Genomic DNA, 25,960 nt, shown 5'->3' with positions numbered 1-25,960 from the left:
CCCAACACACACTCATCCAAGCAGGCGCAGGCAAGCGACACACACATCCCCTCAGCCTTTAGGATGATCCTGAGTCAGTTATGTAACATACCGCCAAACGTCCATCTCTATTGAGGTCAGTTCTTTTAACGAGACACGCAGCTGGGTTAGTCAGCCTGGCGCTAAATTTGCCTTCACCTTCGGGCAAAGATATGTAGTAACAGGCTGTGTCAGTTCTGCAGATCGTGGCATCGCACAGCTTCAGTCATGGTGTTTGGAGAGAAATGCACTCTTCTATTTTTGCGGTTTAACTATTGCGCTGTTTCAACACAAAAACATGCAACTCTAGCCTTGTATGGTTTGTAAAGATTAAGTAAAATGCACAGATGCGTGTGTGTGTCTGTGTGTGTTTGTCTGTGTGTGTGTGTCCGTGGTTTCTGGCCGTGGGAGAGAGCCCTGAGGGAGACACAGAGGGGTCACATATAAGAGGCTTTAGGGCAGAGAAGTGAAAAGGAGGCCCTTTCTTGGACAGAGACTACGGATTAGGATGAAAGACATACGAGTGGGGGATGCTCTCTCTTTTTTATCTGTCTCACCCGCTCGCCGCATTGCTCTCTCACATTCTGTATCATGTCTATTCAGAATGAGCAACATATAAAGAGGGGGACACAAAGACAGACACAGACGCACATGCAGAGAAAGGGAACTAGATAAGAAAGTGAGATAGTGGCAGAGCAAAAGACGACCCGAGACCTTGACAGATCGATAGGCTCTTTAGAATTAAGTTTGTGAGAGGCCGAGAGAGGCCACGCAGCACGCTGCTCCTTTCCCAGCCACTTGATTCGTCACACATGCTAAGAGAATTTAACACACTAGCTTCTGGAAGGCAAATATATGCTCCACACACATGTACATGTGAAGGCATACAGACATGCAAGACCATGCACTCATTCAGTTGGCAGTCCACTCCCATGGTTTCGCCTCTATTGAAGCACTGAATGAAACACCTGCGCTGCAGCCACCATGGCACTTTGCAGAAAAGTTTAGCATTTTCTTGTATCCTCTGCAGCAATGCTGATGAAACAGCATATTATACAGACCTAAAATACTGCGCAACACTGCACTTTGTTCAGAGAAGATAGAGATAATATATGGATGGTTGCAGCTTTAGGTAGCCTATATACGTTCAGACAAACTCTGCCCATATGCGTGTGCTGTTTATATAAGCACAGATAACCCTGGATCTCACACACTGGGGCTAGTTTGTGTTGTTGACAAAGCGAGCAAACAGATCTGAGTTAATGTGACACTTAACTAGCATTAATTCAGGAGCGAAGGTAAATGAAGCGGGCCTGCGGACACAACAGGGGAGGGCAGTGGGGATGGGAAGACGTGTGTACTGTACCACACTGGACTATGCTTGGGTGAGCATGTAGGCCATGCCAACAACAATGCATAATACAGCCTCTGGTGATGGGGGGGATGGATACACACACACACAACACCACCACTTCACCCCACACATACACGCACGCCCACAGACATACACTTGCATAAACACACGCAAACTCACACGCATGCATAGACATTGACGGTGATGGGGCATGGAGCAGTTTATGCTCATATCAAGAGAAAGTCTTTGATCAGTGTGACAGGAAGGGCACTCGCCCCAAAGGAATTAGCTAACTCTTGCCTTGCAAAAAGTACATCGGCAATAAATCGTGCATGTTTGCATTTGCAACAGAGGGGCGAGAATGTCTGATATTTAGCTTCATTAATATGCTAACAGTATGAATACGATTTGTTCCAGTTCAATGTCCAGAATAGCATGTCCAGAGTGGCATGATAATCATAAAAAGTGGAATGTGCAGAAAATCCAGATTGCATATATAATCCTCTCAATTTAATAGGTTGTTAATCTGCACAAGTAATTTACATACGGCTTTTAAATTAGCAAACCCACAAGTTCTAGTTCTCCTTTAAATTACACAGTTTCTTACATATTGAGGATTTTGAAACAGATTCAAGCTTTTTAAGTTATAGCACATAAACAGTATTTCACAGATACCTTTTAGATAAATGGATGAAATTGCTATTTCCTAATCCATCAGCAGTTATCCTTGAAACGATTAAGGCTATAAGATAAATACATTTTCTGTGTTAGTTAAATCAGAAAATAATACCAATTTTATATTTTCCTGTTAAACCCTTACCCTGTTATAGCCGTGCAGCAGACGGTCGGCTAAAATGTACTTTAACATAAAATGGGAGAAACAGCTAGCCTGCTAGTTGTATGAGGAAATAGAGTTGTTAATATAGTAATGCCCCATAAAACAAATCTCTGATTGTAGTTTGATAGATGAAATTTAATTACTAATTATAAGTCGGGGGTAATTTTGGTCTGTGAGAAAGGTTGCAAAAGGATTTTTAGAAATCCTCCACCCAGTCATACATATGTAAAGACTACGGAGCAGCAGAGGAGAGAAGTGAAGGGGACAAGAGAGAGGAGGAAAGGAATTAAAAGCTCCAACAAAACTAAAAGAATAAATGGACCCAATCTGGCTGCACTTGGTGTTAGAATGGATGCCCATCCAAAGGCACATGCCCAATCCCCCCATGTCACTTTGTCCGTCTCCAAACCCTGCGGATGCTTCGCTTGTATAGCAGATGCACATAACCAAAGGATGTGAGGCATGAAAGCAATAGGAAATTCATTACATATCCCTACCCCCCTCCGTTCCCCATAATCACCACAATTAGCAGACATCTGCAGTGACTCCAAAGCTGGGAGTGCATTCAGGCAATCAGGGCGGCTTCACCGACAGCACTGACTGCAACCCCCTCTGCGATGGGCCTCATCCTGAAGGGAAGCATTCCATTAGAAACTCATTGATTAATTGAGACGGAGAATTCGCTGCTGGCATCGAGCAAGAATGAAACCCGACAGGAGGCATCGATACTGTCAGGATTGTACGCTGGGTTTTTATGGAGGTGGTCCTGAGTTGACGGGACCGTGCCATACTGTTGATTGTTGTGAGATAAGGCGCTCCCACTGTGGTTCGCAATTAGCTATATGAGAACAGTTAACCACGACAGCTATATAAGGATTTTCTGACCCATCAAGTAAACAAAACCTGTGTGTGAGCAATGATTATCATAGCCACTTGCGTTGCAACGTTTGAAAGAAACAATTGGAGGTGATTGCAGTTGTCAATATCGCCTGTTCACTTTTGGAAGCAGTTCAAATCTGAATTTCCAATCACCCAAACCACTTAACCCTGTATGCTAGACACATGCATGTTAGTTTCAGAGACTACAACTTAGAGGGACTAGTTTGACATCTTGGGAAACATGTTTATTTGCTTACATTGATGAGTGCGAGATGAGTAGATTGATATCATTCTCACATCCGCACAGTAAATAGGAAGTAACGGCACCACAGACATTAGCTTAGCTTAGCATGAAGCCTGCAAACGAGGGAAGTGTCTCCCTGTTCTTTAAAAAAAAAAAAACGTTTCTGACTGAACGATTCTCAAAAGTGTTGAGTGGCCCATACTTTATGTACTCCATCTGTAGAGGATGGCAGCATGTTAGGCAGCTCATTACTGAAGCAGTTGGAGATGTCACTCTCACTAGGCACAGTATGGCACAGCCCGGATTTTAAGCCTCAACTTAATACGTTGTCATGGAAATCGACAGTTGCACATCAGACACTTTCCGTTGTTGTCAAGTCCAGGGTTGGCTTGTTTCTGGATCACACACACGTATGGTGGCAGGAATATATAGCACATGGGCCTTCACATCATTTGATATTTTCATCAATATTGAGAACTATAAACACAGTTCTGGATTTATCAGATTGATTTTTAGAAGATTCAGTTAACTGTCCATGTACCATGTACTACTTTTTGGAGTTTGTTGATAAATCATTTACTAATGCTTCACAGATCGTTTACAAGCCATTGATCGGAATGGTTTTTGGGTTCCAGTTTGTAGAGTTTTGCTTTGCTTTGTGTCGATTCTGTTTACCCGCGGAGAAAATAAAAACATTCACATCATTCAGGTACTCAAACGATATATAAAATCATCCATTACAAGTGAGAGCAAATTCAAAACTGGAAAAGAAGAATTGTGTCATATAGCATCACTGCTACCGTACTGTGAGCATTTTACAAACACTGTTTCAGTGAATCCAGTGTAAAGTAAGTAGACTGCTTCATAGTGATGCAGTTATATGATAGTCAGCTGTAAATAAGATGGAATTTACTTTTAATGTTGTTATAAACCAGGAGTTATACGTATTAAACAAATACTAACAAAGAACATTTCCAGGAATCTTTTTTAATATTTTTGTCCATTTTCCGGGTAGTGTATTATAACATAAGTTGTGTATCGTTTTGATTTGCACACACATACAATATCACAAAATTCAGATAATGAGAAAACAAACATAAGAAATGCGTTAGGATTGCACAGGCTTCTACAGTGGACCTCTATTCTCTGGGGGGGGGGGGGGGGGGGGGGGGGGGACTGATAAATATGAATGATAATACTAATGGGGGAAATCTACCACAGGGATATTTCACAGCCTGGTAACTTAAGTCTTATGACAGTTTTATTAACCATCGGAAAGATACATCTTAACGCCTCTTTATGAAAAGGACTTTATCAGGAAGTATAGCTCCATTTTGTTAAACCCATAGGGAGGACCATATGACCCTCCAATTAAAAAGAAACCATGAATTGCATTGAATGTGGAATTATAGGGGTTTTCACATGATAGCAGTCACACACACCCACACGGGTAGATTTGTGAAAGGGCTGTGATTGAAACTGCAGCTAAATTAAGAGGAAAGAGAGATTAGAAGCTTAAAGGAAATCAAGCCAAGGCTGGTGCTCTCAATTGGATGTTTGGAATTGGACTGAACACTGAATAAATCTAGGTGCTATACTTCTGAGCGCATCATTCCCACCAGTTATGCAAATGAGCCATCAAACTCACACAATAATCAGATGATGTGCCGCTTTGTTGGGATTCGAGTGTGCTATTTTATCGGCCTGGCTGAGACAAGAGCGGAGAGGCTTCCCAAAAAAGAGCTAATTTGTGGTCGATGGCCTCTTGACAGTCGTAAAATTGTAGAGTCATAATGAAATGGGTGTGATCCTCCACTTGGTGCTTCCTTCCTCCCAGTCCGCAGGGTCTGGGCCTGCTTAAGGCCTGTGTGGTGCAGCGCAGACGGACCGCCTTTCTGCTGTGTGCAGAAATGTGTTCAATCACCATGGCTACTGGTCAGAGAAGAGACCCCGCTGTGGTTATTAGGATTGCTCCGTCTGCTCACACATCGGCTCATGTATGCAGGTTAACAACTCGCAGTCTGTATCGTGGCTGGGAATCATTGTATGTATGTGTGTGTGTGTCTGCGCAGGAGGCCCGTAGGTCAAGGGTGATTTGGCGTCATAATGACCCACATACAGAGGGAGTGGTGGAGTTTTTAATGCAGAGCTTCATCCCTGGAAGATGGCTATAAAAATGGACCGCCACGGACCCTGCTGCCTCTCAACAGTAGCACTGATGTGAGAAGGGGAACATGAGAAAGCTTTGAGCAGTATTGATTCAGCTGAGTACTCTCTGAGCTAGTACCGGAGGATCTGAAGAGAGAATTATCCATGCACCATTTCCTCCTCTGCTCCTGTGTGGAAGATTCTGCAGTTACAGCCCTCTCGTAGCCTACATACAGCAGAAACACACACACTCTCGGGATCCCACACACACACACACACACACACACATGCTCGGACGACTACACACTCGCACACACGCACAGACTTTCCTGAGCAGTGATGCTGCAATAATAATGTTTGATTATTTATAGTTGACCTCTTCCATCTGGTGAGTCCATCCTAGTTTATTTTGCCAAATTATTCTTTTATAAAATGGCATACATAGAAATAATGATTATACTGGTGTAAATGTCAGGGCTCTCCTCTACTTTACATCATTTTTTAGTGCAGGAAACAGTCGTTATTGGGATATTACAGTGATCCCAGAGCCTATAAGTACTCTGGGGTCATTATAATCACAGCCACAGACAGATTCAACATAAGTGCTCCATTTTGACTGTTGGTCCATATGAAGATATTATTGGAAGCCACAACTGTGTAGTGGATGAATCCACCAATGAGATGTGGATTTCTCAGACACAGGGCATTGTCTGCATGTGCCGCTTTGCCCTATCCTCCTCCAACTCCCCACCCGGGTTCTCCTGAATAATGCAACGACAGGCCGCCTCCCCCACATACCCCCGCTGGAAGGGACGTCCAATGGCAGAGGCGCGTCTCATCAAGCTATGTCTTCTGAGCCAATCCCGGTCCTCCCGGTGATCCCTGTAAACCGGATGCCCTCCCTCCTGCCGTCTCGAACCGATGTAATCTGTGGATCGGGTGGGCATTCGGTCACAGTCGGTGTGGAGTTGCTGTCGGATGGAGGTGATGAGAATGAGAACAGCGTCTGTGGCGGAGCCGACGAGAATCGTGCAGTTTCTCAGGGAACAATTTGTGAGTATGCATCATGTCAAATGCAACAAGAAAAAAACTACGAACTAAAGTAGAGAGGCAGTATTTTTCTGTTCGATCCTGAAGAATATGTGCAAACTGCCGCTTTAATTTGATCAAAGGCAAAAACCATGCCTCTTTGATATATCCATCTATTTTAAGAGAGCATGGTTATTCTGCTGAAACTGTGGAGGGGATGAACGTGACACTCTGTGATAATGTGTGATGCGGTCGGGGCTGGCGCTCGGCACTGATCGGGCGGCTGACACGTCTCTAAATTCAGCTCGTGTGAATTTGTCCAACATGCCAGCGGATGATAAAAGCGATAGTTTCGTAAGGACATCCGCCCGACTCGACTCGAGGCGAAGCGTGTCTCTCGCGCGCGTATGTGCGAGACGAATCCTTTCTTACGCACACTTCAACTTTTAAACCGCATGTGCCGGACGCATCGATGGTACACCGTGTACTGGCGGGGAGGTGGGGGGCTGTTAGCTTTGCTTTGGAAAGTTTTACCGACGTGTGCGTAAAGCAGCCGGTGGCAGCCCCGCCGGGATCGTGGCCGGGGTCCACTCACCAATATAACTTTGATTCATGTAACTCATCAGTCTCCTGCTCCTGTTGGGCCTGGGAGTCGGTGCGCCCTGATAAATGGTGGCTATTATTTTTCAGCAGAACAATGCGCCCCGGCTTTGTGAGGACCATCTGTCATTGTATCGACATTACAGCGGCAGCCCCCTCCTGCCTGCTCCCTCCTCCTCATCCTCCTCCTCCTCAAAAGAAAAAAGGAGTCCGAGTGACACACCTGAAGAGCAGAAAACAGTCTGCGATCATTTCAGAGCCACCACCCGTCTCTCAGCGAGCCGTGACTCCCGGTGTGATGATCCCTCACTGTGGACGGGTGCGTAAACGTGGCCACTGGACCAATACAGAGCAGACACCGGATCAGACTGGTGCGGCTGAAATATGCCATGTCCAAGTGCTGTGTCCCTCCGTGTCCATGTGATGTTTTAACGTGTGTTTTTTAAAACTCAGAGAGAAATTGCACCATTGCGCAAACTGCACGCAAACTGCACGCACATGGATTCGCGCACATATTCATGGGAAACAGTCTTTGCGCATCTGAGTTACTCCCAGAATTCGGGCCTGTAGCACATGGCATAAAAAAAAAATCTCAGCCAGACTGCCATTTTCAGGGTGGGCACTTTTGAGCTGATACACACTGACCGGATGAACGCACTTTATCATGAGCTTCACACACTCACCTCTCTGGTGGCAAACGTGGCACCTCACTCCTGACCCTGCAGGTCGTTTTAATGCAGCCAAGACAGGATTTTTTTTTTTTTTTTTAAGAGACTTCGGAAACTCCGTGCCTAGTCCCTCAGCTTGCAGTGCCAAGCACTAATATGCCTTGAGGTTAATGAGGCACTCTCCATAAAGTCTTCTGCCATCTGGATATCGTAGGTCTAGACGCTTAGTGCAGCACTACATTTAATGGCTATGGATTGAACACACTGAGCTTTAATGAAAAAAGGTGAATTTAGTTCAATCTCTTTTTATGTAAAAATCTTTCAAGAGTTATCTCGATGTATAGCTGTGTGCATGGTGGCTGAATGATACTGATGGGTGCTGATGTGATCAGCTGTGATAGCCTCTCTTCCGTCCCTCTCAGGGCCGAGTTGCACATAATTCACTTTGGCTCTGTCCCTCACGAGGAGCAGAGGCAGCGCTCGCCCTCTTCACAGCAGCAAAGAGCGGCGAATGTTCAAGTGCATATCTGTTTAATTCAGTTTCGAGTAGCTCCCAGAGAGTTATCAGGGCGGGGATTGAGTGAGTGGAGCAAAAGCCACTGTCTTCCTGCCATCACGGTAATGTGGGCAGAGGGGTGGTTGGATGCTGGCTTATCTCATCTCCTGCTGAAGCTATGATCATCATTCCTGCATAGCTCATTATCACATGTGGATGGGTTTCATCGGTTTGCACCCTGCAATTATGCCGAGAAGCAACCTGCTATACCAGCGGAGAGGCTCTCAACCGCGGGATCGCAGTTGTTCCTCCACAGTCTCACAGCATCTCTCAATTCCAATGAAAAAGTAATGTTTCTGTAGTTTTTCTTTTTGTTAGGCAGTGAGAATGCAACACTTCTAGCATCGGGGAGTCCCAGCTCGCCGCCACATGACTCCCAGCAGTCCTGTCCCTGCAACCATTAAAGCACTGAACACACAGATCCGGAGGAAGAAAGAGCTTCTGCATTCACTTCCCCTTGATTCTCTTCAGTCATTCAAATACACTGTGCAAAGTAATTTTATTACTTCTTTTTTAGCCATCTGTAAAACATAAAAAAAGCGTAGATCCTCAGTGGATCAAGAACTAAATTTATAAGAGAAAAGTTGGGTATAATATTAGTTTCTTTTTCGCACATTAATGTTAAATCTTACAGCAGCTGATCAGCAGATACTTGGTTCATGTTCGTGTGTTTCAGGTAAATTAAGTTACAGATTGAGTTCAGCAACAACCTGTGTCCATATGTGTGTGCTTGTGCTACTCTGTGTGCACCGCTGCGGTTTTGGGTTAAATGGAAAGGTTAGGTAATGGAGACCCCTGCCCCCCGCCTCAGGCATCGCGACATACATATCTAGATGAGTGGATGACCTCTGACCTCTTGTCTAGCCAAGGGCTCAGGTCCGCTTGGGTCAAGCCAGGCGGCTTTCATGAGCCCACTGGACTGTTCAGGAGCACATGGCATTTAAACTCTTTCACTTCAGGGCCAAACGTGCTATTTTTGGTTACTTAAGAAACTCTTAAGTGTGACTGTGTGTGTGTGTGTGTGTGTATGTGTTATCCGTGTTACAGATAAAGGTGGGGATTAGAGAACAGTGACTAAGAGGTGAGGGAAACTTGTTAAAACCTGTGAGACTCCAAACAGCTGCTCTCTGAAATATTCTGATGTCAGCCATAATGAAGTCGGACCCTTTTCTGACGGATCAAAGGCTCCTTTGACTCTTACATTTAGAAACCTCCACAGATCCCTGATGTGAGAGAGAACAGATTTGACTTGTCGAACCCAGACCTGGCCATCAGACATCCCTCTCGGCTCATGAGATGGTGCGGTCGCTTCTATCGTGACGCATTGGTAGCTGTAAGACAAAAAAAAAACAAAAAAAACATTTCATTTGTCCTGATCTTGTCACAGCTGAGAAAAACAGCCTGTATCAATTCTGTCGCAACATGCTCGCCATTGTATCGCCGAGATACAATAAACGGCAAGAAAGTCCCCATGGAAATTTTGGAATCTTTCCCATTGTTCCTAAAGGAAAGGGGGCTTTCATATGGAAGTGGGGAATGCCAGGAAATGACAGGCATTCTTTGTGGACTGTTTGAAAATAAACTTGTGGGTCCTCGCTTCTGTCTCGACAGCTAAGCAAAAACTAGACATAAGAAGAGAGGATTATGGTCTTAACAATCCCACAATGGCGTTTCTTACGTTGCCTGCTGCAATTTGTCCCAAAAGTATATTTTCTTTCTCAGTGTACTGGAGACATTCCATCTGAGTTTCAGCTCAAGAGCTTTTGTCGAGGTGCCTTTTCACTCTTATTATTCGCAGTTGCTTGAATGGATGCCTTCATATTTTTCCACCTTATTTGTCCTTATTTTGCCTTATCTCCCCCCCCCCCGGCTTTAAACACAACCCAGCAGTTTGAGCTCGTCTTTATGAAGTGTGACAGTGAGGTCTGGTTGCCGAGGCAGTCTGCGCGGACTGGAACGTATAAGCTTTACATCCAGCCAGCTGCGGTCGGGTTCGGGGCGGACTTAAACTCGCCTCACCCCCTATACAATGCCTCGTATACAGGAGCTGCCTTCATTCTGCTGAGCTGGCAGGGAAAGTTCAGAGCTGAGAGGAGGAGGAAACAGAAGGAGAAAAAAAAAAAACGACCAACCTCCCTTAACTTCAGGGTTTTTAAATGGACACATACAGTCACTAACCCTTTAATAAGAGAAATACCAGGAGCATTGACTAAAAGAAAAGCAGCTGATCATGATGTAAGTTTGTGTAATCATATATAACATGTTGTGTAATCTGGCACCAGGTGTTCATATTCCTCCACTGCTCCCTCATCTTTTACTTTTTGAGAATTAATAACAGGTTTTATGTAACAGGAACACCTCAGCCCCCCTCCTCCTCCTCCTCCTCCTCCTCCTCTTGCTTTTGACTTCCCACCAGGCCAGTGGTAGTTCCCAGGTATTTGACCAGTGTAGCGTAGCCGGGATGATGGTTGCTGCATCCCCCTGGTGAGACAAAGGCAGCGTGCTTGAAGGAGAGGGATGAAAGGGAACGGGGATGTGCAGCCACTCCTTTTTACAAGGGGAATCCTCCTTAGTGAGGTTGTAGAGCAAATAACCACTTTTTTTTTGTGCCGAGACTGTGAGAGTCCGGTTTTCTTGTAGTAGGAGGAGCAGTGTGTGTGTCGGGTGTGCAAAGAGGAAAGGCCGTTCTTTACGTCTACACTGAACATCTTCAGGCTTCCTCTTCCTTCCACCTGCTCAGTTGCAGCTGGCAGATGGGGGCCTCTCGTGCCAGAGATGTTTCCTGTGTTAAGGTTGTTTTTGTCGTGGTTTCAACTGTAAAGAGAAGGTTGGAGGGGGGGAAAATAGGATTTTAATGACGTAGATGATGCTGGATCAGTCCAGTAGCATTCAATGTCATTAAATATATATCTTTAGAATTTATGTTTTTTCACGTCTGTGATAAAATTAAAATACTACTATGTGTAAACTGATAAAAACAAAAAAATAGTTGAACATTAAATAATGTATGTCAAAGCAAATACATATTATATTAATTTAGTACACAATATTAATGGGAAACAGCATTTCAGAAGAATGTATTGTGTCCCTTGTATTGTTAAAAGTTTAGATGTGTTTTTTTTTTTTGCCATAGTGTCTGACTGCTAAATACAATTTGCATTACATTTTATGAGCTTATTTAGCATTTTACAGGTTAAACAAATCGTTTAATAATAAAAGTAAAAATATTTTCTGTTAGTATTAACTACCAGACCATGACAATGTAGATTCTTAGTGCCAGATAATCAATCCATTCACATGCTGGTAATTCCAAATAATTTAGCACACTATTTATTACAATGCTTGCACGTATAATTATAAATATACATATATTCAACTTTGTTCTAGAGCAGTAGCGCTCAGACCATAGCCTCACCAACTCGGGTGGTAGTCAGGGGGAGGGAGCGGAAGCTGCAGGAGTCTTTTCATGGCTCCAGAGACAACCTGTTTTCAGGCATTTCTCTTCTGGCACGTTTTTATGACATCATAAATCCCTCCATTTCCTCTAACCCGCCCTAGGTGGATATAAAGGACATACCTGGCCAGTAATTGTCTGTCTGGGCCTCTCGTCTGTCAGTCTCCCTCTACTGCTGGTGACTCCCTCTAGAGTGATGGGGTGAAGAAGTTTTTTTTTCTAGTGTGTGGTTTTCCTAGTTGTCTCTTACTCCATCTTAGGTCAGCGAGGAGCGTCGGCCCGGCACTCACGCTAAGATGCTGAATGCACTTCAGGCCGACAACAACAGCCCCACTCTCAGACCTGTGGATACCTTTTGTTTGCTGAACTCTGAGGATAAGGAGCAGAGGAGAAAGGGGTTAGGGAGGTGAAAGAGGACGTTTTCTTTAAGGTGGGAGGGCAAAGGAGAAGCCCCTCAGGAACTTTCAGTGTTCGCATTCATCTGATGCTCTGCTGGGGCTCCTCAGGGAGGCTGGAACAATACTCGCACCAGTACAACAACATTCCTCTGGGTTAAAAAGGTCAGGGGTCACCTGACAACCCCACCCAGCCAATCAGTCCCAAAGCACTAGCTTGGTGCATTTGTTTTCAGTTTATGTCTTCACACTTGTTGAACAGACTCTGCACCTTGTGTCCCTTTGTGCCCTTTGCTCTCAGACCAAACTGGCACAAAGCACTTGTGCTCTTTCATTCTAAGTCACAGGCTTCAGAAGCTTAAATGAACAGGGCATAGAGTGTGTTTAGGAGGATGGGGATCTCGCTCCAGAGAGAGAGAAAAGAGGTACATTAAGAGAGGACGTGCATTAAATTCACCAAACGCGGCGAAGAAGTACAAATTAAGCCAGAGTCTATTTTTATGTCTGGAGCCTATGGCCCATACAGTATCACAGCCAGATGTTTAGAAACCATACATCTACGTATGCTCGAAAAATAGACCCACCACAAGCAGCCAAACTATAATTATTGTCCGTATTTTGAATTAATTTAAAAGCCCACTGTATATGATCAACCCTCAAATATTAGACAAACGAGGGGAGCGCTACAGATCGTCAAAGTCATATTTGTTCCCTCTTGTGAATATTTTGGTGGGTTTTTTTGTGTGTGTGTGTGTGTGTGTGTGTAAGTGCAGTAAAGCACACTTCAAAAAAAGTCTGAAGGCTGCCATTAAAGTGGAGCATATGCGTGTGTAGGCATGGGATGGCATGTGGGGCCCCAGCAGGCAGACTGCAGGTCTGTTACTCATTACCAGTGAATGTACAGTATACACTGGAGTGGACATGCAGCTACATTAAAGCCTCACCCACGGCCACATCAGACCACCCCGGAGACACGCCGCTGGCACTTCCTCCGCCCACTCCCATCGTTCAAACCTCAGGGGAGAACGCGTTTCGGGGATTTCCGGAGGATGCACTGGACATTAATCGTCTGGTGATTGGGAAACTTTGAATGAGAAATCAAGTGAATTGCGTGGGGTGGTGCTTTTTCCTATTGTTTCTGTTAAATCCATCTCCAGTTTTGAGTGTTTTGCCTCCAACTGTTTTGTGTTTGTCTTCCTCTCTGTAGGTGTTTGTATCATGCCTCCTGAACTCCATGAAGCTTGTTTCCATCAGGTAACAGCGCACCATCATTACAGCACATTAAATCCTTCCTTTCTCTATTACTGACTATTCGTGGCAATGCGTCACGTTCTTTTGTCCTCTTCCTCGGCGGAGCAGCGTCACAGAGAGCCCACGACTATTAACGTAAATCTGCTTACAGTAGAGGAAGGAGACATCGCTCTCTATTAGTCTGCAGTTAGAAGCCTATCTGGCTGCAGCTGTGGAGGAGCTCCAAAGACGGGGACGTTTATTGTCAGGAACAAATAGAGGCCTTTTTCTATTTTGTCTAGCAGCTGACGCCTCTCCCCACCCACTCCTCCAAAACCGCTTTTGTCGGTAATGTAGAGTGGCCTGCAGGAACAAGAGACCATGAAGAGTTTCACAGCAGAAGAGAGAAAAAAATAAATAATAAAGTGCAGGGGGGGGTGACGGGCGAGGGGAGGAAAGGCCCGGCTGTTTGCCATATGGTGTAATTATCTGCCATTTCAAAAGATTATCTCCCTCCATCAATATAGTGTTTAAATGTGTGCGTGTGCATGTGCATGTGCGTGTGCGTGTGTGTGTGTGTGTGTGTGTGTGTGCGTGTGTGTGTGTGTGTGTGTGATTTGATCTCTGGTTTGTACCCCGGTGTAATTTTGAAACTCTGTGGCCTGCAACACGGCCCCCCATTTAAACTGGATTAGAGTTTTTGATTTCCCCCCTCAAATCACAGTCCCTCCCCCCGTGATCCTGCCATCCCTCACACACAGCCACACACACACACACACATAAGGGAAAACAAATATATATATAGTGATAGACACACATATACACGCACAGTCCATCAACACAAAATAATATTCAGCTGTAGAGCGGGGGTCCCTCAGAGGGCGCGACATTGAACTGGGGGGGATTAAGAAGAAATGGCTGGCTGTCACTGGGGTTGCCATGGCAAAGCCCCCTTTTCGCCTCTCCCTCGACCCTCTGCCTATTTTTCATTTTAGGTCTCATTGTGAGGTGTGTGTGTGTGTGTGTGTGAGTGTGGAGTGGGGAAGATGTAATATGGCTTATGAATTTAGTCTCTTATCTGAAGCTGCTCCGCTCCATCCTGAGAAAAAAGAGACTTCTCGTTCACATGCTGCAGAAAAAAGAGAAAAGCTCAGAAAAAAGACTTCATAGGGTTTTATATTATTTACTGAGTGACTATAAATATTTTACTACAATATCAGGCATCATTTCTCTACCTACCGTCCAACATATTTCTTCCTCTACGATCATACAAATTAATTTGAACAGTTTTGCATATCCATAAAAAGGGAGCCTGCCGCGTGAGAGCGGCGGGGCAATTATTCAAAATCCCCGGCCCGCTCACGGGACAAAAACCAAATTGTCTTATTTTACGACTTTCTGAATTATAGCTGCAATAATGTGACGCATTACTCATCCATTGTAGCCAGTCTATTATCTTGCTCTTCTGAGGTCGGCCTGCCAGTCCGAGCAGAGTAATGGATTCTGGTCTGGCTCGCTCGATGACATCAGCACCCTAAGCCGATGAATGACCATAGATCAGCGTTTAGCATCCTGACGTCAGCGGCCCGCTCTGTGCGGCAGTGCACTGACACTATCGGTAGTTGTTCCCCAGCGATGGTCTGCCCCTGACAATGGGAGCTCTCAGCCTGTGGCCCGGCGGTGGCTGGGGTATAAAAAGCTTGGCTGCACAGTAGGACATCACCGCATTGTTCTCTGGACTAGATATCCATAAGGACCGTTGCAGCCTGTTCAGAGCAAAGCACAGAGAGAGGGTTTCAGACTTTGAGTACAACAAACATATTTACATACTTTGGAGTTTTTGTCTAATTTGCTCAGAGTTAGATATACGTTTTTTTTCTCTACTCCTAATTGCATGGAAAAACCAAGTAGAGCTCAGGTCTCGCCAAGGCCCCTGCGACAGTCCCCTTGTGGAACCACATTCAAATTCACTAGTTCTAGATTTTTATTTTGATCTGCACCAAATTTCACACACTAAGCGTAAATGTTCTAAAACTGTTGAACAAAGGGAGAAAAATTAAAAAAATGTTACAGGTCCCTCCTTGAGTCATGTCCCGCCCCTTGACAAATTTCATTTAAGTAGAATTTGTGTAATACTGGTAACTTACAAACAAACTCAGAGGAACATTTAACTTCCTTGGTGGAGGGGATTACATTTAAATAATCAATAGCGGGGTCATATTTCAAAAAGGCTTCAGACTTACAACGAGGAATCCTCCGTTTTTATTCTCCTGAATGAATAGCTATGAAAGCCACTGGCAGTTCTGTTTACCTCCTTTCTGTTGCTCCATGGTTAAATTCATTAAAATGAAACGGAGAAAATGTGTTTATAGATGAACTGACCCTGAGATAAAACTCCACCGCTAATAGTTCTCTCCTCTGTTACAGATGCTGTCACGTCCAGGTTTGAACTGGAGACTTCACCCTCCTGTGATGTGAGGGCCGAGGTGGTGGTAACGTAGTGAAGCAGGTCCTCTCTGTTTAAGGTCCATCTTATTCCACTTCCTGATGTGCTCTGCGTGCAACATAACCAGAGCTGCCTTTGCCCTGTGGACAGTGGACTCATTCTGCCACTGTCCAGTGTCATTATGTCCCTGTGCTGTGCGTCCCGACCTCCGTGGTGTGAGTGACGTCCCCGGCTCTGGCCCCACGACCCCCAACCCCCCACCCCCGCACGTCTCACTATCTGTCGTGTCCCCCCGTCCCCTCCCCGTCCCCTCTGTCAGCTCGACTCACGGTCACCTCCCCGCCGTCCTGCCTGTCTCGGAGAACATTCAACGCTGTCGGTGAGTTTAGTATGGATCACATGAAAACCATCGACCGTTGATTGTGCCCCGAGGCTCGCACCGATGACGTCAAGGAAGAAAATGAGCAGAAGGGGGCAAGTGGGCGCATGCAAATCCAAAGACACACACACACACACATCCAATGAAGTGCCACTGTGTTCCCACTGTACCGAAAGACCAAAGGTCACAATCAACATTCATTGCTGTCGCTGGGTTGGACCGTGTAGAAAGCTCACTGAACAATGAGTGCAACTGTGGCCCAGATCTCCCCGACTCGTGTCCCAGCCAATCAGCCGAACCGGATGTGAAGCCCTCCGATTTCTTTATTTATGTACTTCTTGTTATTTACTTCTATATTTCCCCTCTCTTCCTCCCCCCCCCAGCGCTGGGAGTCTTCAGGGTATGAGTGGAAAAGAGAGAGAGGGAGGGGAAGAGAGACGCAAATAGACTTCTGGCTGCTTGCATGTCCTCCTTGTCCTCCTCCTTCTCCTCTCCTCTAATTGTTGGGTATGTGTGCAGCAAGGGGGAAGGAAGCAGAGTGAATGTGTAATCATTTGGAGTCTCTTCTCCTTTAGATGTTTCATCCCTCTCTTTTTTGTTTGTCTAATTATATACCCAGCTCAGTTAACTCCGTGCTAAGTGTGTGTCTGTGCCGGAGAGAAACAGCCGCAGACAAAGAGAAGGGACAAGGGAAGTTTTTAGAAAAAAGTAGAAAGATTATAGCACCAGTCACTCTTTTTTTATTCAAGTGAATTTCATCTATTATCTCCCTGGTGCTGCTGCAAGTGCCAGGAAATAATCAATTTTGCAAACGCAGAAAGAAGATTGTTTTCACCTTTGTGACTAAGGATGTCTCATTATGTGTTTGAGTTTCATGAGAGACTGTCTGGTTTGCTGTGTGCCTCTGTCTGTGTCTGTGTGTGTGTGTGCGTGTGTGAGCATGTATGCTCTGATTGAGGACCTGTCTGCTGGTCTCAGAGTGTGTGTTATTTTCCTCCTATATGAAAGCCTGCTCCCTCCTGGGAAAAGGCAGTATATAACCTTGTCTTCCTTCAGACAGTCTGGGACCGGGCCACTCCGCTGCTGCCATTCCTCACTGTACCCTCCTCTAACCACTCTCTGACACCGTGTCCTGTGTCCGTAACTCATGTTGTGTAAACACACGGCCCACACGCTTGTTATATACGTAGGAATGTGGTCGTATGTTCTCACGAAGTGCGGACATCTCATGAATAATTCCAATAAAGTTGAATCCGAACCCATGCATTAGTGTCTGATGTGATTATTTACTGTGCGACTTACATAAAACTAATATTTAGTCAGGCTTTCACTCCAGTTTCCACAGTCTCCAATCGCTCTTTATTCAACAGTATGCAGTCCTTCTGTCATTTAGTAGCCATGCTCCATGTCCGTGTCCCTCTCTCCCCTGTCTCTCTGTATTATTCATAGAAAAGCACTCTGTGCACTGGTGCAGAACAGTGGAGGTGATGTAATAGTGGCTGCGAGCGTGGCTCAGGACTGTCATTTGGGACGGACTCATGCGACAGGAGAAACCGCTCACTGGGTTCAGCTTTGACGGTGCTGCTACACGTAACTTTAGCAGACTGTAGGAGGAAACACTTTTAACTAATTCAAATCATAAAAATAAGTTTTGCTGAAACGTGGTTTCACACCCCTAACCCCACATACGAAGGGAATCTACCCCCATCTAGTGTTCAACTATTTTTTGAATCATGTATAACAGATAGGATCGTTCATTCTGCAACTGAGAAGAAACGTGACGAAAGCAAAAAGTGAGCAACAGTAAATATTTGTTTTAACTGACTTTAATTTGTTTTGTTTTTTATTTTAGGATTTCATTTATTCCTTCTCCACACGACATACGTTTCTACTAAAGACTTAACTTAAATTTTAATTATCACTTTTGTGATATTAAAACAAATTGAGACATGATTTAAGTTTATGTTTTTCTTATTTGATTCCATAAAAATACATATTTATACAAATTAATGTTAATGAGAAATATGAATATGTTTGAAAGACAGAATTAATATATGATTATGAAAAGCTTAAAGGTATTCTATTAGTAAATAGGTAAATATTCTGTCATTGCATTATTTTATTTAAGTGAAGTTTAACCTTATACCGTTTTTTCTAATCACCGACTCTTGGGCCAGATGAGGGCTGCAAACAATTCCAGTAATGTTGCAGTTTTTCCCCCTTGTGTGTTTGAGTAATCATTTCCTTATGGCAGGGCTGCAGAGACACACACCTGTCTGTTCTTTAATTTCTAATGTTACAGTGAACGTGACAGATTCCACACGAGGAGGCTGCTTCCTGTCTCGTGTGCAGAGAGGAAGCTTCTGTCTTCATACGGCTGCTGCCGAGAGGTGACTCATCTTTAAAATGTATGTAGTTGAAATATAGGATCACTATTATCATTCTTAATATGACAACCGGTCTGACAGCTTAAATATGAAGGTTACACAAGCATTCCTGGGCCATCCTCCCCTCTTCTCTCTCCCCCATTCCAATCACGAAAGACTTTTAGAGAAAACTATTGTGAAATAGTCTTCGGGGCTTATAGACTAAGCAGAACGCCATGGAAGCTGTCCTATGAATTAGGAGCTTCTGGTCCGAAGGAGACTTCCCTCACACTGATTCTGGTTCTGCCCGAGGTTTCTTTCTGTTCTAGTGTTCAAGTGCCAAGAGATGCTGTGATTTGGCACTATAGAAATAAAATTGATTTGGAATTTAATTCAATGTGACGGAGCCTTGTTCATTCTCACTTGTCTTTATTTTAGATTCATTTCCAGGCTTTTCAATAATCGAACATGTTAAAGTTGGAATAAGAGACAACTTGTTTAAATAATTAGAAGTAAAACGCAACATTTTGATGTCATGGTAAAACATTGTGAATAGACACAATATAACTATAGAAGAGTTTGATATATGTAGGTTGGAAATCTTGGCTCAAAAGGTCAAGTGTCTTAAAACTTTGAATGTCTTTTTTGTTCTTTTTCAGGAATTGATAGGTCTATAATTAAAGGATTACACATCTACATCTAGTGTACAACTGTGATAGTCCCTGCAACAGATTAGGGACAGTTTTACACTAACTATCAGCTGACAAATCATTCATAAGAGCCCGCGTGTCAACATGGAAATACCTGTTCTGCCGTGAGCTATGACGCAACCGCTACCATGACTTCCTCGTGCTTGGCTCACAGGACTTTCAACATTATTTACTCGACTTTTTAAAAACGAAAAGAGCATTCATTATAATCTGAAAGCTCCTGAATGCCCAATAATATTATCAATCTTTTAAAATGATCTTTTATGTTATAATTAAATAAAATGATAACATACAAGATCATTTAAAAAGATAATGATAGGTAGTGAATTTGTCTTTTATTTATAACAAATAAAAAAATGGATACTAAATGATTTAAAAAAGGCACTATGAGGTTTTTAAAAACAGATAAAATGTATCATTCACCATGAAATAGCAATATATAATAATTCATCCTGTTGAGCGAGCTTTTTCAATAATCTTGCGTTGCATCACTGCTGTCACGCTTCATATGTCGCAGATGAGAGATGTTTATCAAACATATGAAATTCAAAGATGTGTGATGCACATAGATTCATCTCCAAACCCAGGAGTTAATGTTCTTTCTTTGAGACATGATAGCTCCATAATTAAAGGATTACACCTCTGTTTACAATTGTTATAGTCCCTGCAATATATCATAATGACCAACAGGTTAGTTCACAGTCTTACGCTCACTAACAGCTGACACAGCATTCAAAGGAGCCCGTGTGTCAACTGTGTCAAATACCTGTTCTGCCGTGAGATTTGAAGGAACCTGCTCTCATGACTTCCTCATGCTGACGTCACAGGACTTCAACATTATTTACTCGACTTTGACCACAGGACGCAAAACTTCCCGAGCTGGAATTTCTCATCAATGATAAACAGGAGGAGATGGAGTGCAGCTAAATGACTGATTAACATTTAACACACTGGAGGGTTTTCATGAAGAGACTTTGGACAAAGTATTCTTTTTTTTTCATAAAACTTTATTGCTTTTCTCTGACAAATATATATATAAATATAAATAAAAAACGTTCACATATACAAATATCTATATACATATATACAATGCTAACAATTGAGCTGATGCCTGCTTTGCATGACAATCCTTAAAATGATGAGCAATTTAGTTAAATGGGAGTTGAGTTGAATTATTGGACTATGAAACATCATGGATTTCTGGATACCAGGCCGAGCTGAGATTGGAAGAGTCCACTGGTTCAGCTGCGTTCACACCGTCTCCCCTCGGTGAGCAGGATGTTTATCTTCAAGATCTGTTTCTACACCTATTGGTTCTTGTTGTGAACCATTTGTGCTTTAGTCCTGCAAAGATGATCAAATGAGTTATTATTACGTCACCATTACATTTCCCCCACAGCAGTTTTGCATTATTTGTCAGTTATACTACAAGTTTCTGTGAGAAATCTCACCTGACTCGGTCAATATAGTCCATCACCCAGCCCAGAGTAGGATCGGCGCATGCTTGACCTCTTTTCGTGTGGAAACTGTGGGATCAAAAAAGAAGGAAAATTTAATTAATATTTACAGACTTATGATGAACACTCGGGTTTTGTCTCATGAAATGTTAATTCCTCATTATGTCATCTCCTGGATACTTACATGATGGCATCGATTGGACACATATCTTTACGAGTCTGGACAGAGTATCCTCGGATTACATGGAATGGGAGTTTGAATTTCATGTATCTCCGACAGCATGCGTAATTCACTGTGAAACAAGAGAGAGACGATAAACTGGTTAGAAACTGGAAGAGAAAAGGTAAAGAGATATAATGGCACTCTGTACAATTTGTGAAATAATCAGGAAAATAAAAAAGGATAAATAAAGATATAGATGGAGATGAAACCGACCTGCAGATGTCTCTGTCGCCAGCAGGCAAAACGTGAGGAGTGTGATCACCATCACCGCAGCTTTGATTGACACCATGTCTTCTCTCAGAGATATTTGTCTTGCTCGTCCACAGGTGGAGTCAGAGAGTTTGTGCTGAGGTGCTCACTGCAGCGAGCTTTTATGTCCTCGGAGAAACAGGAAATTTCCAGTCAAAAAAAACAAAAGACCAACTTGCCCTATTAGCAGAGCTATTACACCACACCGGAAAGTCCCCACTTTTTCCCCCAGTGAGAGTAAAAGGAGAAGATGTGGGTTGGGTGGAGCCAAATAAGATGAAGTGTTGATTAAGTGTGTGGGAAGATTTCAATTTAAAAGACAGATCATTGAAATTTAAGAAAAACCCAAGTACACAAAAGTTTTAAAGAAAAATAATGGACAGTCAGTGCTTCCCTTTCACTGTCAATATAAATGAAACGTATTGTTATGAAATCACTGAATCAGCACAATAACATCAGGCATGGGAATAAAACAAAATAGAGGAACAGGAACTCAGTGCATCATTCAGCACCGTGACCACATTTGAGGAATATAAATGAATGAAATTAGAAAGCAGTTCACTAAGAAACTAATAATGGGTGTTAGTTGACACACATCAGCTTTTCTCATTACTACAGCATGGAAACAATCCTGAAGAACCAGTGCTACCTGGGAAGTTACAGAGGAGTGTCAGTCACTCTGACGATGCATCATACTATTAAAGACAGAAGATACAGTATGGTGACTTCACTGAGGAGGTTTAGCTGCAGAACTCATGCTGCCGTGCAGGTTTGATGTGGGCTGCTACACGTGGGTGGATTCATTGGGGGTACAGAGATTCTTTTCTAGGTCAGCGGAACTCTCACCGTAGACTCAAGACCCATGCATCTAAAGGAAAAAAGTGCAGGGGGACCACTGAAATAGGTCAAGATGCAGGGAAATTGTTTGTCATGAACTTTCTACCACAATCAGGCCAAGACTGTTTTCCACTTTAGATATCATGCGACCCTATTGAACTTTTCTTTATTTATTGAATAACTGTTCATAGCTGACAAAGAAACAGATCCGACAACAGGAACGCATTTCTTTCAGTTTTACAAATTTCATTTTATCTAATATCGGTGCCTTTTGATTTCTCAGCTCTTGTCCTAGTTCAGATTTTGATTTCTAATGAAAATTACACTAAAATCTAGTTAATTTTCCACATTTAATTAAAAACATAAATCTATCCCTCAGTTAAAATGTATATGTTAATATACCAGAGAGTGCATGATGTTCCCAGTGAGAAGAGCAGAGCCAGAGAACTTAAAAGTCAGAAAACCTCACTAGTAGCAATTTGTTAACGTCAAAGCGTGAGAAAAAAAAGGGTTTTCATATATTGTAATTATGAGAGTGTAACTTTCCCTAGTGGATACTGAAAAGTCAAACTGGGTACTGGTGGGTTTCTGAGCGGCGTCATCAGTGAGATGTGTGCACAGGCAGGGGGCCGCAAACATCCCAGAATGACTTAGAGCAAATGAGGAGATGGACATGATGTACTTAAAGCGGTGTTACGTCGCTGTGATAGCACTTTTCAAATCCAAAGAAAAGAGCATTAATCAAAATCCGAGAAAATCCTGAATCCCCAATAATGTTTTAAAAAAAAACTAAAAAGAAGTTGTATGTTGTAATTCAATGAAATGATAACATAAAAGATAATTTAAGAAGATAATATAATAGGTAGTGACTCTGTCCTGTATTTATATTAAATTAAAAAGCACTATGACGTTTATAAATAGAGATCAAATGTATCATTCACCATGACAGAGTAACATATAATAGTAGTAGGCCTTCATCCTGTGGAGCGAGCTTTTTGAATAACCTTGCGTTGCATCACTGCTGTGACGCACTATATGCCACAGATGAGAGATGTTTGTTTCCTCTAAAACAGTTTAAGTATACATGAATGCATAATTTAACCAACTGTAGGGCATTAAACTATGAAGACACAATAATTACTCTCACCAACAATGAGCTTAAAGTTTGGCAGTGAAGATGTTTTGCAGACTCTAAGTTCAACAACACCGTCACTTCCCTGTTTTACCCCATCATTTGTTTAAAATACGGACCATGTACGTCAGAGATCAACTAAACCAATGTGTCTCACATTTCACCCATTGTGAATCACTCATGAATTAACCTGAGTGCATCATAACCATTGTTACTATATTGGCAGGTGCCGGCAGAGCCTGGGTGGAGATGAGTTAACACCCAGGAGTCAACTCCTGGTGTCAGGAATGAAGCACCAACCTGCTCTGACACCAGCCATGGATATGGTACAGAAACTCTTTTTTTACATATCCACAACACTGTGCGGGTTTATTGCTTGTTTTGTCATTTTTCAGCAGCATTATGTGTCTTAACTTGAATATTGAAGTGTAAAGGGCAGTTTTAAGACAGGTGTCAGAGTTCCTCTCACTGAACTACCTCCTTCATCCTACAGCTAAATCAGTCTAGCCTTGAATTAGTTAAGGAGCAATATGTAAGAACAAATGTATGAAGAAAGCTGGTAAACATTCTCAGAGATAAAATGTATTTTCTACATTGCCTTATATTTTGTGCATGAAGTAATAAGGTCTATCATAAACTGTATTTTTCTTCTTCTAAAGTTTCCTGAAAAATAAATATTGACCTCGACATAAATAAATGCAAAGGACATATTGAGAAGTTATGACCACTTTTACTGTTTCGTATTTACTTATAAAAGTGAATATGGCATACAAACTAGTACAAGTTAAATTATATATATATCAGCATGATATACTTCAAAATAAAAAAAAAAATTATGCAGCAAAACCTCTTCCTGTGTTTAATATTTTGTAATATATACATACATTTATTATATCATATCATATTATGATTTAATGTAGTCTGGGTGATTTAAACTCATATATTGTGTGTAACATTTAAATGTGAAAATGAACAACAGTAAAAGTACAAAGGGACAAAAAATTTCCCTGAAATATAGAAATAGCATTACGTCATTAAGTAACAGTGTTTGTGTGTTTATGATAAGCATGTGCTGTTTGTATTTGTACGCATCAGCCATCTTCTTCTTTTTTTTTTTCTCAAATAAGCAACACACGTGTGTATAATGCATCTCTTCATTCACGTGTGCTGACCCACAGAAGTCGGGGGGGTTGTGTTACCATTGTGGGTAAAAGCACGTTGCTTGTCATTCTTACCACTTGACCCACATATCATTAGAGTGCATTGCACTGGTATTTCCACGGGTGTTCTTTGATTGTGGTGGGACCTTCCGATTTCAGGCAGTATTTAACCTTGACTGCCTGAGCTAAACCTTATCAGTTCATCCCCCATAGGAATAAACTGCTGAAGAGAAGCTGAGTGAGGATGGGAACGCTCACTGTGTGCGTCTCTGTGTTGCTGCTGATGATGATGACACTCAGTGAAAGCAGTAAGTAGGACTTCAAGTAGAATATGTTTATCTTTTGTCAAGATTATTTAAATGATTTAATATGTTATTCAGCCTCTTTCTTCACTTAATTGATTTTGATCTCCTTCTTTAAAGGTCGCCTGAATGCTTGCTGCACGCAGTACCATGAAAAACCGATCCCTGTCCGATTTTTGCGATGCTACACAATCCAGGAGGTCACACATTTCTGCAACCTCAAGGCAGTAATGTAAGAATAAAAAACATGTATGAAATAACACACATTACAATCAGGTACATGTTAACTGTCAGTTCTGTGATGTCTGAACTTCTTCACTCGTCTTCACACAGTTTCAAGACGGTGAAAAAGAGATTAGTTTGTGCAAACCCTGACTCCGGGTGGGTGCAGCGGGCCATGGAGTCAGTGCCAGAGTACGTCAGCTCAACATATGTGATACGACACTATACAATATATTGTCAAGATTTAATAACACCTGTGAATCTATAACCTAACCTTTTTCTTTTCCTTTTGTTTTTTGACAGATGTTTTTAAAATAAACACAGAATTGGACGATAGCTGAAGGAGTCAACCTAAAGACACAGAAGACACGATTAATTGAATGTATTATTTTAATTTCAATAAATAACATATTTTTGTATTTCTTTAAATGTATCACTGTAAAATCAATAAATTGAGAAAAAAAATTAAATAACTTGCAGACAATGTGTTCATCTATTTTACTACCTGGATCTGATATTAAAATGTATAAATGATTTTGTTTGTTTTTTTGAAGTGAAGTAAAAGTAGTTTTTAGTCTCAGGAGCAAGGACAAGAAGACAAGAAGATATAAAGTAGACAGTACTTCAACAAAGTAGGATACTTATGGACAGTACTTGGGCAAAATAACACACAGTTGCTAGTTTATTAGGTATCTTGATAAAATAGTCTCTTAATAGATGAAGGTTATAATAATACTACTACTACTATTGTAGTTGTATTAAAACTCAATCATGTTGCCAGTCTTTATGTGTTTAAAGCAGTATTAATTGTAGGATTGTTTGTAGGATTTAGTTTGAGGTAGAAGTACATAAAACACTTGACGAAGCGACTGCACACACAGTAATTAGCTTTGAACACTAGGTGGCGGCAGCGACCAGCCACACAGGAAGGATTCACTGCATCTATGAAGAGCCGGAAGTGTGGGCGGAAGTGTTTTCACGCTCAGCGGGATGACAATTTAGACACGATTTGGTTTAAATGATTATTTGTGTTAAACGTTTTCTTACAAACTCATCCTCGGTGC

At 42.5% G+C, this 25,960-nt stretch overlaps 2 protein-coding genes across 2 annotated transcripts; one reads left to right on the top strand and one right to left on the bottom strand.

Annotated features, from left to right (window-relative positions):
* Positions 1-20,300: 20,300 nt before the first annotated feature.
* On the bottom strand, positions 20,301-21,367 carry ccl20a.3 (chemokine (C-C motif) ligand 20a, duplicate 3). Its single transcript, XM_053438301.1, has 4 exons — positions 21,208-21,367; positions 20,956-21,064; positions 20,766-20,840; positions 20,301-20,658 (listed from the first exon to the last, which is right to left on the bottom strand). Exons 1-4 carry the CDS (start codon positions 21,281-21,283, stop codon positions 20,622-20,624), a joined length of 297 nt encoding a protein of 98 aa, XP_053294276.1. The 5' UTR covers positions 21,284-21,367; the 3' UTR covers positions 20,301-20,621.
* Positions 21,368-23,386: 2,019 nt separating this feature from the next.
* On the top strand, positions 23,387-25,369 carry ccl20a.4 (chemokine (C-C motif) ligand 20a, duplicate 4). The gene is made up of 5 exons (XM_053438487.1): positions 23,387-23,538; positions 24,586-24,680; positions 24,795-24,906; positions 25,008-25,088; positions 25,200-25,369. The coding sequence occupies exons 2-5, from the start codon at positions 24,617-24,619 to the stop codon at positions 25,207-25,209; spliced, it is 267 nt and encodes an 88-aa protein (XP_053294462.1). The 5' UTR covers positions 23,387-23,538; positions 24,586-24,616; the 3' UTR covers positions 25,210-25,369.
* The last annotated feature ends 591 nt before the right edge of the window (positions 25,370-25,960 follow it).

The sequence above is a fragment of the Pleuronectes platessa genome, chromosome 13, assembly GCF_947347685.1.
Source record: "Pleuronectes platessa chromosome 13, fPlePla1.1, whole genome shotgun sequence".
Taxonomy (NCBI): domain Eukaryota; kingdom Metazoa; phylum Chordata; class Actinopteri; order Pleuronectiformes; family Pleuronectidae; genus Pleuronectes; species Pleuronectes platessa.
Note: the sequence above shows the minus strand (reverse complement) of the source record. Positions and strands in the feature narration are given on the sequence as shown.